Below are 15,929 nucleotides of genomic sequence, written 5' to 3'. Positions count from 1 at the left end.
TGCCCTGCCTCGCCTCGCGCTCCCCTCAGCGCGGCGGGAGCGGCGCTCGCCCCGTTCGGCCCCCTCGCTCCCGCAGGGGGACGCGGCGCGTCGGGCAGCGGTCGCGGCGCGCCGCCGCTGCCCCTGCCCCGCCCCGGTGAGAACCGCAGCTTGCCGCTGAGACGAGGGGAGAAGAGGGGGCCGAGATTGTGCGTCGGCTGCGGGAGCCGGACCCTGAGCAAGAACGACGTGAACTACCGCCTGCACTTCCGCATGATCAACGAGCAGCAGGTGGAGGACATCACGCTTGAGTTCTTCTACCGGCCGCACACCATCACCCTCCTCAGCTTCACCACCCTCAGCCTCATGGCCTTCGCCTTCACCAGGTGCGCGGCCGCCACGACGATCCCCCTCCCCGCCCCCGGTGCGGGCGGAACGGCGCCCAGCGAAGGCGGAATTCCCGGGTCCAGGGATCCGTGCCCGGCCCCAGGGCGGGCACGGGCAGCGCGGTCCCTGCCGGGGCCGGGCTGTCGGCAGGGCCAGAGCCGGGCCGTTCCCGCCGGGCGGTCCTGGGCCGGGTGTCCGGAGCCCCGTGCGCGGGAGGCCCATGTTTGGAGAGCGGGCATCCTCTCCTCCTTCCCAGAGCTGCTGTCCTCCCCACTGCAGTTCCTGGGAACTTGGTGATAGTTTCGAGGCTCTCTGTTGAAGTCTTTATTAAAATGCATTTCAAGTAGTTGCCAAAAATGGCTTTTACTGGGCTATCAAGCGGCCCAGCAGTGACATCACTCAAGCAGATGATCTACAAGCGTGCAGTAGACAGGAGTGTTGTGTAGCATCATTTCTACACAGCACTGTCTGTGGCCAGTCACAGGTCGGCTTAGACCCTGGCAGCGATAGGATTAGCCACATCCTTTGCACACTACAGGGAGAGCTCTGTGGGCATCGCCCCTGCAGTCATTTATGGCAATACTGCTAGGAATGGACACAGTCTTTTTCAGGAGCCTTGTTTGAAAGCAAAGGGTATAGCAGAGCAGTCTGATGAGTATCTTGCATGTTTTTCTAAGTTGTACATACTTGTTATTGCCTCCTACTGAATGGGGTTGTGAAGAGGATTGCGAATTCGTCCTTTAGAGTAAATTGTGCAGTCTGTAGGGAAACAGTGATCCCTGGGAGGTTTTGACTGAGTAGTGCATCATGTTTGGGGCTCATTTAAACTTTCGTGGCGTTGTGTGCACACAATTGCGGATTTCAATGGCCTTGTTGCTTAAACTTACCACTAGGTGTAAGAAAATCAGGATTTATCCCTAGGCCTCATGTACAGTTCAGTGTATAATCTTGTATTTCATTCTAAGAATCCAAATGTATAGTTTTTATTAGCTGTGGAAATAATGGCGAAGCCTGGCTTGAGCTGAGACAGAAGCATAAGGAAATGTAAAATAGTGTAACTGCAAATGGTCTGAGGAGTGCCTTTTCTTGTTTCATCTTATGCATAGCCCCAAGGAAGATATTTTTGAACACATTCCTTGTTCTACTTGGATCCCTTCTTAACTTCTAAATCAGAGACATGTTTCTGTGCTTTGCTACCATGTTTAATTACAGACCTTGCTACAAGTGCTCCTCTTGTCCTGTCTCCCCTCACCCAGATCACTTTTCCTTCCAAAGGGCCAATTTAGGTCAAACTTGTGAGTTAATAAGATATTCTCATCAAGACATAATTCTGAAGGATTAATGGAACTGATGGCTCACCTTTGGGGAAGGAATTTTGCCAATTCTTTCAAGCAGAGGACGAGCCAAGAGCGATTTCAGAACTATGGTGTTTTCTAGTCCCAAATAATACTGCTTTGCTTCTGGGATGTTGCATTTTTTCAAGAGTACTGCTAGCATTTTTTCAAGAGTACTGCTAGCTCTTCATTCCATTTGTTTTGTTAGCTTTCTAACTCCAACTTCTTCGGTTTCATTTGCTTCCCTCTGTTTCTCTCTGCCTCACTTCCTGTGTTTAAATGCCAGTTGATTTCTCTTTATGTCTTCTCTGTTTCTCCTCTTCTCAGGTTGTGGAAGCTACTCAGATTTTGTTTTCTCCCTTATCCCCCTTTTGCTGATTCCAACTATTGTAGAAGTTTCCTAAATCAGAGTGCTGCCTCCATGCCTTATTTGGGACAGTACCCAAATTGTATGCAGTCTTTGAGAAACAGGGGGAGGGGAGATATTGCCTTACGTGCCTACAGTGTGTGCTCCTAGGTCTGGTCGTTCTACTTCCATCAGCTTATTGCCTTGAGTCTCCACTGACTGTGCTCATTTTTCCACCTCCTGAATGGAAGGCACTGTAGACTTCCCACTAAGGTGTCACAAGTGATTGATTCTTTGCTTCTCCTGTGCTGTCAGTTGTTCCGTAGCTCTCCTGGTCAATTTATTAAGCAGGGGATTTTCTATGATAAATTCATACTGATGTTGTTAAGTAAAATTTGTTTTTTTCAGGAACTTCATCAGAGGAAATTTGCTTCCCTTAAAGTCTTTCTTGTCACTTCTGTACTTCTTTTGTGCCAGAGAAACTTGAAAAATGCTTTTCCCTTGTATATACTAAGCCATAATGTGGAGTTTCCCTTAGGATCACTGAGAGCAGCTGATACTATCTTTGAGGTGACAGATAAGGGTGAAGCTGAACTTCAGATAGCAATAATTTTCAGGTAGCAATAATGATAATAATAATTTAGAAAAAGAAATGTGTGTTTCATTTCACTTGAACAAAGTGGGGAATAGAGGGTGTCCTGTTCTTTAAAGCACATCCTTCTAGTGGTTCTGACAATGGCTGCAGCTGCCTTGGTTATTTCCTGCTGAATGAGCCAGACACAGGCTCCCCTGCTTCTGCTCTGCACCTTGGAGCAGAGGCATGGAGTGGCTGTAGCCTTCCCTGTCCTCCTCTACCCTAGAGAGAGTGATGTGGCCTTCTCTGAGCCCAGAGGCAACCAGCAGGAGGGCAGGTGAGTGCTGGAGGGGATATTTTGTGGGATACAACAATAGGACTGAGAAAGGTGACAGATTAGTAGCTGCTCCCATGAAGTTTCAAGGGTTTGTGGAAGCAGGAGTAAGACCTATGAGGATGTAGGGCTGTTGTCTTTCATGTACCTTATTTAATGGAATTGATTAAACTGGATTATTGTACATTTAGATTTGCTTGAGTTTATGGAAGATTTCTCCCCCACCTCCGCCCCCATTCCAAATTTAGTGTCCTAGCTGTTTTTAACTCAGTTGAATATCCTTTTTTTTTTCTTTTTCTTTATGATGTAATAACTTATTAGTTGACGTTTTTGTAATGTGCAAGTGTAATGTAGTGCTCTCAAGAAGAGCAGGAGAGAGAGATTATGTGCTTTATTTTTTATTACTTCTTCCCTAAAAAGTCACAGAATTGAAATATGCCATGGTAAAGTGGGTTAAAATTGAGAGAATTCTCATCTGTCCTCCCACACAAGCATTAGAAACCTTGTTTTTACTGCATGAATGCTTATATTTCAAAATCAGCTCCAACATTTATGGGGCTAAATGAGGAGATGATTTAGCACATTTTCCCGATTGCAGCTCGTCGTAATTGTGTCTTTCCTTTTGGCATTCCTCAAAATAGTTTTTTCAGGCAAACACTATACTAACTAGTGCACAGCAGTGAGTTTCTTGCTCTCACCTGTTCTTACCTGCTTCTGGCAAGGAGATTGGATGTCTGTCCCTTTTGAAATGTATCTGCAAGCCAAAATGAAATGCCTTTGCCACCCACTTGGAATGAAACACAGTTTAACACTGCATACAACATCTTTGCTGATTTTGGGGGTAGTGCCAATATGACTTGGACAGCTTTCCTGAAGCTGAGTAGTACTCAGAATCCTGATACGCAAAGGTGAGTCATCTCAGTTGTGCAACAGTTAAGTGATGCGATCACAGTGCCACTTCTTTCTTGGCCATGATGAATTGATGTTATGTGACTCTCATTATTTGTTCTCTCTTAAAAAATAAATATTCATCCTCTTGGTGGCAGCCATGACAGCACATTTGTGTGTGTTATTTGCCTGTGTTAAAAGAGGAGTATGGTTTTGCTGTCTGAGCCATCAGAGCCTGAGGCGCTGGCTAGGAAGTGCAGTGGATGGCATGAGGCTCTTGGGATTGCCAGGGGAGCCACAGTTAAGTTCTGGAACCTGGGGTTTATAGCTGGTGTAAAGTGTCATCCTATGCAGCATGGCTGCTCGAAAATGACTGGTAAATCTGGACTCAGCTGATTTAAAAAAAAAAATGCTGTGGGGAGTCCCAAAGGCCTGCAGAGAAACCATTCATGTTTAATGTATTTTACCTGCCTGACACAGTGCTTAAATGCCTCACAGTGATGAAAGCCTGCTCTGGAGCTCTTAAGGTTCAGTTTTGAACAAAAGAGAAATAATTTGGCTAAGTGAGAAATATTTTCTACCACAGCAAATATCTAATGTGGAGAGCATTTATGCTGTCATGGGTTCTTTACTGAACCATCCAGAAATTTTACAGATAATCTGCCAGGAAGAGCTTTGTCCCTCTGAAGTTTGCTGGGAATTTTTTATTAGCATGTTGGGAATAAGTAAAGGAATATAGTTAAATAGATAAACGAATCCTAAATACATGAAAATTACCCAGATAGTAAAACTTTAACTTCAGCTGTACTGGATGATACATTATGAAATGGTAGTTGTTCATACTATGATAGTCTGAAGTTTGTTTCTATTTGTATTACTGAAGTATCCCAGAAGCTTTCTGCTGGTTAGAAGACTTGGGTGAGGGTTAATCTTGCTGCTATATACCATATTCTACCTGCCTAAAAAAGAAGAGCTTAGTCAAGTTTGCCTTGGCATTCCAAACTGAATTCTTAAGTTTATCCTCTGGCCGTAATATGACAGTAGCAGAGATAATACCAGCTATTTTGTTCAGAGCTTTGGCTTAACAGATCTGGAAGCAAATTAATATTTTTCCTTGGCTCTATTAAGTTCTGCTATGTCTCTGTTACAGATTCTAAGCTGTATATTCATTATTTCCAAAGGCTGATTATAGTAATTATTTTTGCCCTCTCTGCACTCACCTCAAGCATTTGGCATTGGGAATAGCAAAGGGAAATGAATTGCGAGTACCACCAAAACAGCAGAGAGAAACCTAGGAATTGCATCCAGGCTTCCAGAGATTTTAGTTTAGGTCTGTTTGCTGTGTAAAAGTACTTTTGATGATGTTTCTGTGAACATTAAAGCAGAAAGATTTTCTCACCTTATGTTAAATTTAGTCATTGCTTCTACATAAACTTCTAACAATGCTTATGGCTTGCATGTGTTGATTAAATATTTAACTCTCTTGTAAGAAAGGAACACCCAGAAGTGTAGTGTGAAAATCATTCAGTGGAGTTACGATCTTAACTGTTATATAATCAGCATGCATATTTTTTATATTTAATTTCCATGTAGTCTTTATTTGAATAATATATCTTCAGAGCCTTCTGGCTTCATCCTCATAATGTACTTGACCACTGTTGTCTGTCTCTTTAGGGATGATTCTGTACCAGAGGATAATATTTGGAGGGGTATCCTCTCTGTGATTTTCTTCTTTCTAATCATCAGTGTTCTAGCTTTTCCTAATGGTGAGTAAGGTTTACACAGTTTGTACTTCACTTTTTTTTTACATGTGAATTTCTCTTTATTGCCACTGTATTTTTGATTTTTATTTAAATACCAATTTTCAGTGTACTTTTTCTTTACTCTTTTGAATTCCTTTATGTTAAGTCTAAAAATGTTTTGCAGTCATACTGAGCAGAGATAACAGTAAAATGTGTTATTTATAGCTTGCCTGTGTTTAACAGGGAAGTCAGGTTCTCAGAACTGGTGTCCTATTTGCAGATGTGCAGTTGCAGCTCAGATTGCTAAGTAATGATGCTAACAGACCCTTAAATAATGTCTAAAAGGACTCTGCCTCAGTGTGTTTTAACAGAAGTGTCATTCTGAAAATTCTGAGACAACACCTTACATACAGCACCTTACCAGAAGGCAGTGAAAGAAATGGTCTAAGTCATATTAAAATGCAAACCCACAGTTGCTCAGTAGAAGGTTAAGTTGGACAAAAGTTTTGGTAGTTGTGTGAGGAGCAGAAAGTGCAAAAAGGTAAACAAGTTTGTGTGTCAATTCTGTGGAAGAAATGCTTCTACCTGGTTTGCATGGTTTTGGTTTTGGTTTTTTTAATTATTATTTTTCATTATTGCTGTCAGCAGAATCATAATTCTTGTGTCAAGTCTAAACTATCTCACGATTGGCAGCGTTCAGGAAGAAACCAATTGTGGTCAGGGCAGCTTTGTACTTCAGAGGTGGCTGTGTTTTTTCCATATGTTAAAAATCCTTAATCCACACTTTTCACTAAGTATTCTCTGAAAAACTGAATGCCAGGGAAAAATGAACTTTGTGCATACAGTGGTAAGCAGTCCTCAGTGTGTGCTGAAAATATTTTTCAGCCACTTCTTACTACCTAAATGTACATTTCGTATTTAGAGTTTTTCCAGTTTCATCAGACTTACCTTCTCTGCTCTTCCTATTAACTGAGAGGTTTTTAATCTAATAAATCAGTTTGATCACTGGCTCTAAAGTAAAGAATATGGACACTGGTAAGGAGCACAGGTATTTTACTTATTGTCAGATATCTATGATACTCAGTTTGGAAGCTTCAGGAGGCCTCTTTGGTAACATTTCATGTTGGTCTGAAGGCTCCGCACCATGTATCTTTGGTAACACACAGAAATTGGTATTTTTTTACTTAATTGGGAGCAAGTTATGTGTGACCTGTAGTCTAGAAACCAGGTCAGGAGATCCCCAGGTGACACTTGAGATGTGGTGTCTGCTGAACAAACAACATTCTACTGTTTTGAAAACAACTCCATAAAAATAGTGGAAAATTTTGTCTACATGCTACTAATTGGCAGTCTCCTTTTTGCACTCCAAAATCTGCTATTACTTTTTTTTTTAACATAGCTGCCCCAACTTTCAGGTGTATTTCATAGTTTGATGGAAAACTGATCTGTGCTCATACCAAATCCTCAGATGAGATATACTAAAAAATAAATTTTGTGTTTCTTACTGACTGGCTTCTAATAAGCTTTTGGTTTTACTGTCCACAGGACCCTTTACACGTCCTCATCCTGCAATATGGAGGATGGTTTTTGGTAAGTTTAAGATATGTTTTTGACTTTTTCACTGCTTCTGCAGGATCTGCCATTTTCTGATAAAATGGAATTATCATGAAACATAATTGTGCATCAAGCCTCTATGAAGGTTCTCCTGCATCTGAGCAGTTCCTTAAAATCTATTCATAGTTGTGTTTGGGAATGTCATTGTAGTTACTGCGTGTCAGGATGGTGTAAACTGAATCATCAAAAAGAGATTATTCATTCTGATACTGTTTTAATCCTGTTGTGTTTGTGCTTCCTAATCTCCTTCCCCCCCACCTTTTCTACTGCCATCTCTTCCAACCCCAGAAAGGTTTGGCATTTTTATAGCTACTGCATATACTATCTGACTTCTAAATCCAGTCGAGTAGGGTGCTGCTTTTCATTATTGGCAAAATATGCTCTTACTTTATATGCTTATTAAATCGTGTCATTGTATAGCTTAACATACCTTTATTAATATTTGTAACATATATATTCATATTCTTAACTTATAATTTCATTAAAAGTACCTGTAAATATCAGTCGCGTTCGTAGTTTGGAAGATAGTTCTATTAACTACAGAACTAACAAAGTGAAATCCTGCTCCTTAAATACCTGAATTACACAGCAAAACTGTAAGGAGTTTCATTTTTAAATAATTCATGGTTCACAGAGCATATCCTAGACTGCATATTTGCAGAGAATTAGGCACATCTGATTTAAAAGCTGATCTGTTTATTTTTAAGGATACTGAATGTTTCTCTCTCCTTATATAGCTAAAAATAAGTAGCCTCTCAAAGTAGATGATTACTCATCTGTTGACATTGAGAGGGTATTGCTGACTAGACAGTACTCGTTAAAGAATCCTGCTTCTTGGAAGTTTGGGAAACTCAGGTCCTACTGCTCATTTGTGGTTTCAGCAAATGTAAAGTAAAAGGTCATTCTCAATGTTGATGCTGTCAGAGCTTGAGCCCTTGTACTTTTGGAAAAAGGCTGCACACAAAACCAAGAGCAACATTTTCCGTGTTCAATTCTGCTTCTTCTGGCATGGTTCATTTAGCCATGCTTCAGTTCTCAGACCTGTTCAGTAGGTAAAAGGAAGGAATAGCGTGTCCTCCACATTTCGAGATGCACCCTCACCTGTAGGCTGTGCTTCTTGCAGCAGTGTGACACTTGTTTATCTGATGTATTTTTAGGAGGGACTGCAGAGGACTGTTTGTGAGTACTTGAACAAAAGTTGCTTTCTAGCATAAAGTGGGGATTATTAACACATGAGTTCTGGTTATAGTTTAAAGTACCATTTTAGAATTGCTGTGGTTTATTTTGGATGGCAGATACTAAGTTTATTTGCATTAATCTTTCTGCCTTTCATGACAAAGCTGCAGGATACGAGTAAGTTCGAGACTGTGGAAATAGTGTTTATATGCCTCTTCCAAATGTGCTCTTGGATATTGGTGAACCTGTGAATATTGTAAAGATATGCTCCCAACAACAGCTTCATCTACCCACGGGTCTGTAACCAGGACTCAACTTGTAACAAGTTTTTCTTTAAAAAAAAAAAAATCCATATTCAGGCTTTGGGAGGAGAGAACTGGTACTCCCAAATGCAAGTGTTTAATAATTTATAATGGTGAGAAAATAAATAATCATATTTATCTTTAAAAGCTTCAAGCAGTGAATTTTTGAGCTCACAAAAGTAACTCAAACATGCATTAGTTTATATTTATAATTACTTTTTATTGCCAGCACAGCTCAGAATTGCCAGATGGCATGATTAAATTGATCTTTGTGTTGAAATCTGCATATAGGCATTAGACATGCATTAGTTGAGACCAAGAATACTTAAAGCAAAGAGGCAGAGCTAATCCAATCGTGGATCCTAATGTATCTCTTACTAAAGAGCTTCCTGATTACAGACTTGTACTACGTTTCTAAACTGATTAGCCTGATTTTGTTTTGATTAGGTTCATGCAGTGGAGCATATATTGTATCACTTCTCCCAGGAGGTGATATGAAGGGCTGAGTGCTCAGAGATCTGACTTGTCTCTTCAGCTTTTTTGCATGTAGCTGCTTTATAGAAACTCATCTGTGCAAACTGGGCACATGTAGAGCAAGTTTGAAAGCAGCTTTTTGGACTCTCTATGTTCCAAGGAGGTTTGTGAGTGAACATGATTTTAAAGCTGAGTCTTTTTGCAGGTCTCAGTGTGCTCTATTTTCTGTTCCTGGTGTTCGTGCTCTTCCTTAACTTTGAGCAGGTAAAAGCAGTGATGTACTGGCTGGATCCTAATCTTCGATATGCCACAAGGGAAGCAGATATTATGGTATGTATCCATGGCACTTATTGTACATTTTGGCTACTTCAGGCATATTTTACCTGAGTGGAAAGGGATAAATTTGAATTTGCTGGCATCAGCAATGCAAGTTTGTGCCTATACTTGACAGAGTCAACGAGCCCTTTGTGTCACCTACTGTTTATTTACATTGAAATTAACTGATGTGAAAAAAAACTTTTGTTTTCTAATGCAGCTGTTCAGATGAGTGTGCAATTTGAAATGGGATATGTGTTTACAGTGAGGTGACTTTGGATTCCTTTAAGTAATAGATATGAGCCTGGATACTGAAAACAGACTTAGCAAGGTTGTACCTAAATGAAGCCTCCATGGTGTGTGTGTCCCAGACCATTGCTGCTGCAATGCTACACTCAGAGAACTTGGGTATTGCCTTGTTGCTCTGAGATTAGTACGTGACTGGCACACTACAGAGTATGTGGAAATGCAGGTACAACAACTGCAGGATTCTGCTGCCTTCCAGTCACTCAGCTGAGCACTGATGCTGTTACCATTGGGAAATTACTCCCATAGACCTTAGTATGGAGTGACATGGAAAGCCAGGCTTGTTCTTCTGCCTGTTGAGCAGCTTGCGAAAAGTTTTCCTTACAGAGAACATTCCCCCTCGGGTGGGGACACTAGCACAGGGAGCTGAGATTGTAAAAGGAGGCCTGGGAGAAGTATGTGAGTTACGTTGGGAGGCAGGCGGAAGACAGTGTGAGCAGTTGGGCACCAAGAAGAAGAGGGTTACTGCATGGGGAGGCAAGAGTTGCCACTCTTGCCTTCTTCACTATTCCATCAAATTACTGCTCGCCACCTGACCAGCATGCTCCCTTGCCCTTGGGTTTGTGCATCTGGCCACCATGATCACCTCTTGTATAGTCTTATAGTCTCATGCCTCGTGAGTAAGGAAATACTCTGGTTGTCTTTCGCACAGAGCAATTTACTGCATGTGCCGACCGCTGCACAGCACCTCATCAGCAGTGGCTGCAAACTGTAACACATAATCAGGAGTGGAAATATTTACAATGCAGTAAGCTTACGTTAATGAATTGATAGTGATAGGCAGGCTCCTTACCTGGAAAACGGGATGCTTCAGGCATTGCCGATCAGCAGTACCAGATTGTGCAACTCCAGCACGTGAAGTAGGGCCGTGACTTTCGGTTCTGCAGGAGACCTGTGGTGATGACATGGGCAGCTTGCTCCTAGGGTGGTGGGAGGACACATGGCTAAATGGAGCCTGAGCATGGGTGTTAGTGATGTTGCTGAGCAACAAGATGGAGCTGAGACGAGGAGTCTGTTGGTAAGTCAGGTTCACCTGGCTCTCCTGTCATTTAAGTTAGAAATAGATTCAAGTCACGGGAGGACTAGTATTACTACTGGCACAGAACCACAGTACAGCAGATTCCCCAACTGTAGCAATCAGCAGAAACTTACTCTGTGCTACTTTGCAATCCTGATATTGTCACTTAAAGTTGGAGCAAATTAAAGTGCAACTATAATGAAGGTTGCAGCTTGGTTGCTTGCACAGAACCGGCAAAATTACTTTGGTATACAAGAAAGTTCAACACATTTTGCTGTGTGGCTGGCAGAGCTGCAGCCAAAAAGATGAGATAGAGAGGAAAAAAGCCCCAGTACAAATAAAAGCAAAAAAGCAAAAGCCTTGGAAAAAAACTTACTTTTGGAGTAACCTCATTGTACTCACTCATCATAGATATCATGGTGTAGCTAGGAACCTGCACCTTCTGTGGTGCCCTCCAGGTTTCTCCTGCTGGCAAATGAGCCCATTTCAGTTCTTTTGGGTACATGCACTAAAGCTGCAGGATTGCCATCCTTAGAACAGGTGGTGCACCTTTCTCTGAAGGACCAGCAGCATAGGCATGCACAAGAAGCAATACTGTGCTTTCATTTCAGGGAGCACCAGCATTAAGGGTTTTATAGTGAGATTTAACTGCCTGCTGATAGAAGGATTTGTGTAACAGTGTGCATTCTTCTCTTTGTGGTCGCCTGGATTCAAATCTTTCTCTACATCTCCGTTTTAGCTTGATCAGGATTCGTTTGTGTGGGATTAGCAATAGTTCTGGCCTGAAAGAGAATTCTTGGTTTAACGGTGTTGAGTGGTGCCGTGTTGTCACCTGCAGGTGGCAATCTATATTTTAGCAGGATTGGAGACCAGGGGTTTTTAAATGTGTGTTTCCTGTTACGAATAGTTAGTTTATGCCCAGTGACACAACAGAATGCCACAGCTGCAGTCTCCTGATGGCACACAGATTTTATTTCTTGTTGGGCAGTGTTTTCTTGCGCTTGCTGTACAACGTGTTGAGAGAACCCATTTCCTTTGTTATTGGAGACTAGAATATTAATTAATATTCTTAAGGAATCTGTCACTCATCTGTGACAACACAGTTGCAAGCTCCCTTTGATTTTTTTTTTAAATTTTTTCAATTCAGGCCTGCGACTGAACTTCCTCAATATGAATGGGTTCTGGAAAATTGCTTTCATGAGGAAAATAATACACAAAAGATACTCAAGTAAACACTGATACAAGTAATATTACATCACAAACTGGTGAGGATTAGCCACTGATGAGCCACATCTCAATACCAAGCAGCATCAAAATGGGGAAAGAGAGTTATTTCAAATCAAGACTCCAAAGAAGGGTTTTATTGTTTTGTTGTTGCTGGTTTTATTGTTATTGATTTTACTGTTCTTGCTGTTTCTCTATCACATAAGAAATATATGCTTCTTCAGGCACCAGGATCTATTGTATCTCCCTTTAAATTAGAGCTGTACTATGATGGTACTGAGTCTTAATACTGGAAGTTTTCTGGCAGAGTGTAGAAGGACAAGAAAACAAATAATGCTTATTTTAATACCCTTATAATTTCAGACTTGTTGCACTAAATAGAAAGATGTTTCTTCATTCTAGTTTTTCTGAAGTTGTCTGTTGATTGAGTATTTTTGTTGGGTTTGGGTTTTTTGTTGGTTTTTTTTTTCATAACAGGAGTATGCAGTGAACTGTCATGTTATCACCTGGGAAAGAATCCTTAGCCACTTTGATATATTTGCTTTTGGACATTTCTGGGGCTGGGCTATGAAGGCTTTGCTGATCCGCAGCTATGGGCTCTGCTGGACTATCAGCATCACCTGGGAGCTCACTGAGGTAGGCCACCCTTGTATCTTAATTGTAAGCAAATGTATGAGATGTGTTCTTGTGGGAAGTGTGGATGTTACTAGAAGGATGACTCTCTAGTCCTCAGCATAGATTTACATTTTAAGCCTTATAAACCAGGTGCTGAGTAATTGATGCAATTGAATTAGTAGACAACAGCAAGCTGGGTTTTAGGTAAGTGGCTTATTATTGCTTGAATGGGAGGGAGATCTAGGCCAGCTTGTTGGTGCCATTCATAATTTATTTTCCTGCTGTTAGGGAGATCATGCTACTTTTGCTACTTCAGATATTTCCTGATTCAGAGCAACTGTTCTCCTTTTTCACCTTGCAATATCTATGGTCTACTGTCATGATCCCCTTACTCCACATACAACGGGATTACACATTGTGTATAGTCATGCATAATGTACAAGTGAAATGCAATTGGGGATTAACACTTGAATTTAGTCTGTAAAATCAGTTTTCTGTAAAGCTTGCCCTCTTGAGAATGCTTGCCTCATCTGACAAAGCTTTTATAATTCAGAAACATAGATAAGGATTTATTTGTATAAAATTAAACTTCTGGGTTTCAAAATACTGGTGCCATGAGTTCCTCTTCAAAACATATTTTTGTTCTGTGGCATTGAAGGGTATGCCATTTTCTAAGTTATTTTGAAATCACTTAAGATTGGGATTTCACAAGTACCCATCTGCAAAAAAATAATTTTTCTAGTTATTATATTCATATTTTCGCTCTGGAAAAGAATGTATTTGGATTTCTTTCACTTGTACTGTTATTGTGCATTTGATCATCACACAACCATCATCTTCAATTTGACACCACGTGGAGTGTCTTCCCCTTGTTGAAAGGCAGATTATTGGAACAGACAATGTGTTGGATAAGGTTCAACATATGGATATATTATCACCGCTTAAATGGATTTTTGATGAATTAGACAATTCAGGAGAGTAATTTGAAACCTACAGAAGTTGTCAGGGCAATTACGTAGGGATTTAGCTGTGCATCTCCTATTAGCATTTATGGGTTACAGCTGACTCCCCATTCTGAAATGGGAAACTTGGCTCATGCTCCATACTGTAGGATTAAAGTTGGGATGCAGGCAGACCTTGGTCTCTCATTCTGAGAAAGCAGCTAGCACCTTAGAGGTGATCTGGCTAACACCCGTGCTCTGGGCTTTGCTGCCTTACATTCTCTAATTTCTGGTGTCTTTGGTTGGGTCATCGTAGACTGAGATTTGTAGCCTATTGTCCCTTTTAGGTTAAATTAGTTAAAAACATGAAAGGGAAACTTCAGTGGGAAATGAACAACATTATATTGGTTGGGTCCTGAAGAGAAATTCAGGTTTTCTTTTTTACAGGTTGAAATTCATATAGCCTTGTCAAGGTAAAACAAGTGATTTTGATATGCTTTTGCAAGAGTTTTCTAAGGAACTGTCATTGCCAATAATAGTCACTGTAATGTGCTATAAATGGATCAGTATTCGTTCTTGCTCTATACAGAAAACATTCTTCTTGTTCCTTTTCCCGCATCTGACTTTTTCAATATTTTATTTATACATCTGTTAGTAAAAGATACTTTATTATAAAATCATATCAGTAATCTTCCACGGAAAGAGTCTGTGTGCACTGACTGACAAAAGTTGTACTGTTTCTGTGAAGGTAAGAATATACTTTAATTTGCTGTGTGTTTTGTAAGTATCTCCTTGAGTGTTCCAAAGAGACTGCTTAACACATGGCTGTCTTGATTTCCAGTCTATAGCTAAAATTTTCTAATCTGTTTTTTGGGTTGCAGCAATTTTTTTTCATAAAATAGAGTGTACAATTATTTTCTCTTAAAGGAAAGCCACTGAATCCATTTCTAGCTCTTGGTAAATTATATTTATATCTTATTTTAACTCTGGCCAGTTGTTCCCCTCACTCCAGCAGTAATGTAAAGTCACCAAATGTATCTCTAAGTACATTTAATTGCCTTACTAATGCCTCATAGTGATTTTCACTTGAGTATTCTGAAAGGAATAGATTGCTTCAGAGGTAAATGATTTGCACACTTTGCAGAGGAAATCTTGAAGGCATGGGATATGTTTTGATATATCCAGGTGGTGTCAGCTCTTCAATCTAATAATGTTTTTTTCTGGCCTGTTTTCCAGTATCTTCATCATAAAAGTGCCTTCATTGTTATAGTGCTTAGCAGAGACCAAGCAGGAAGGGAGAGTGGAATGTCCTCTTAAATTCTTGACACAATCTGGATCAAGTCTAGCAGCAAAGCTTGTAGAGTCTGAAATGTTGGTGAACTCCTTATCTTTTAGAGTCACTAAATTTAGATGAAAATAATAAATGAAAGATAGGGTTTTGAAAAAGAACAAGTATTTAGTCCTGAACACCACCATGCTTAAGTACTGACTATTGTTACAAGTGCATCCATTCCACTTACCGCTGTTGCTGGTTTAGAAAACATACTTCTTGAAACTATTTAGCAAAAGTAAAACAAAGATTCTTTTCAACTTACTTTTAAAGCACAAACCACCTTATTTCCTCCAAGAAATGCAGTAGTTCTGCTTGTTTCATGCATTTCTATGAAGGTTCTGTGTATCACCTTTGAGAGGCCAAGAGCTGCATGATCTCCTTATATACAGCATAGCCCCAACAGGAAACCATGAGAAGGAAACCTCTGATGTCTTGTGTGGTTCTGTCCAAGGCCTTCTGAAGTTAAAGAAAAGATGTCTGTCAGATTTCAGTGGTTGTGGCTTATGTCATTGAAGTATTCTGTGTACTGAAAAGCTGATTTTTGAATGTGTACTTAAAAAGTGAATTTATATGAATTCTGTGCTGTTCCTCACCCAGAATCTCTTTGCTGTATTCTGTAGCTCTTCTTCATGCACCTTCTGCCTAATTTTGCTGAATGCTGGTGGGATCAAGTCATTTTGGACATCCTGCTTTGTAACGGGGGTGGCATCTGGTTGGGCATGGTAGTTTGTCGTTTCTTGGAGATGAGGACCTATCACTGGGCAAGCTTCAAGTAGGTCTAAATTAAAGCTTGATAAACATTATGTTCGATGTTATAATGTTAAATTTGTGTCCTTGGGAAATAGACCACCTTCTTTGCTTAAGTAAAATACATGTAGTATAGAAATAGCACGCAATCTGCCTGTGCTAACAAGGCTGTAATTTTATTTTAAATGTTAAATATCAATCTCATCATAATGCTACTGTACAGCATATATTTGTAAATATGACTGTATATATAATTTTCCTTTGCAGTCCTAACTTACAA

The 15,929-nt window shown here is 40.5% G+C and overlaps 1 protein-coding gene across 3 annotated transcripts in view; it reads left to right on the top strand.

Moving 5' to 3' along the window:
* Positions 1 to 168: 168 nt before the first annotated feature.
* PTDSS1 (phosphatidylserine synthase 1) overlaps positions 169 to 15,929 on the top strand; it is a 28,365-nt gene continuing 12,604 nt past the window's right edge. For 2 of the 3 annotated variants that reach the window (XM_018078234.1, XM_018078225.1), the window contains exons 1-6: positions 3,792 to 3,862; positions 5,517 to 5,608; positions 7,130 to 7,174; positions 9,356 to 9,480; positions 12,491 to 12,649; positions 15,523 to 15,674. In XM_018078234.1, the coding sequence (XP_017933723.1) occupies positions 3,807 to 3,862; positions 5,517 to 5,608; positions 7,130 to 7,174; positions 9,356 to 9,480; positions 12,491 to 12,649; positions 15,523 to 15,674 (629 nt within the window). In that variant the 5' untranslated portion in view covers positions 3,792 to 3,806. Of the gene's footprint in view, positions 366 to 3,791; positions 3,863 to 5,516; positions 5,609 to 7,129; positions 7,175 to 9,355; positions 9,481 to 12,490; positions 12,650 to 15,522; positions 15,675 to 15,929 lie in introns of those variants that run through there. The other variant, XM_018078241.3, reaches the window with a different exon arrangement.

The sequence above is a fragment of the Manacus vitellinus genome, unplaced genomic scaffold (assembly GCF_001715985.3).
Source record: "Manacus vitellinus isolate BGI_N305 unplaced genomic scaffold, ASM171598v3 scaffold_1_pilon, whole genome shotgun sequence".
NCBI lineage: Eukaryota > Metazoa > Chordata > Aves > Passeriformes > Pipridae > Manacus > Manacus vitellinus.
This window is presented reverse-complemented; position numbering and strand designations above follow the sequence as displayed.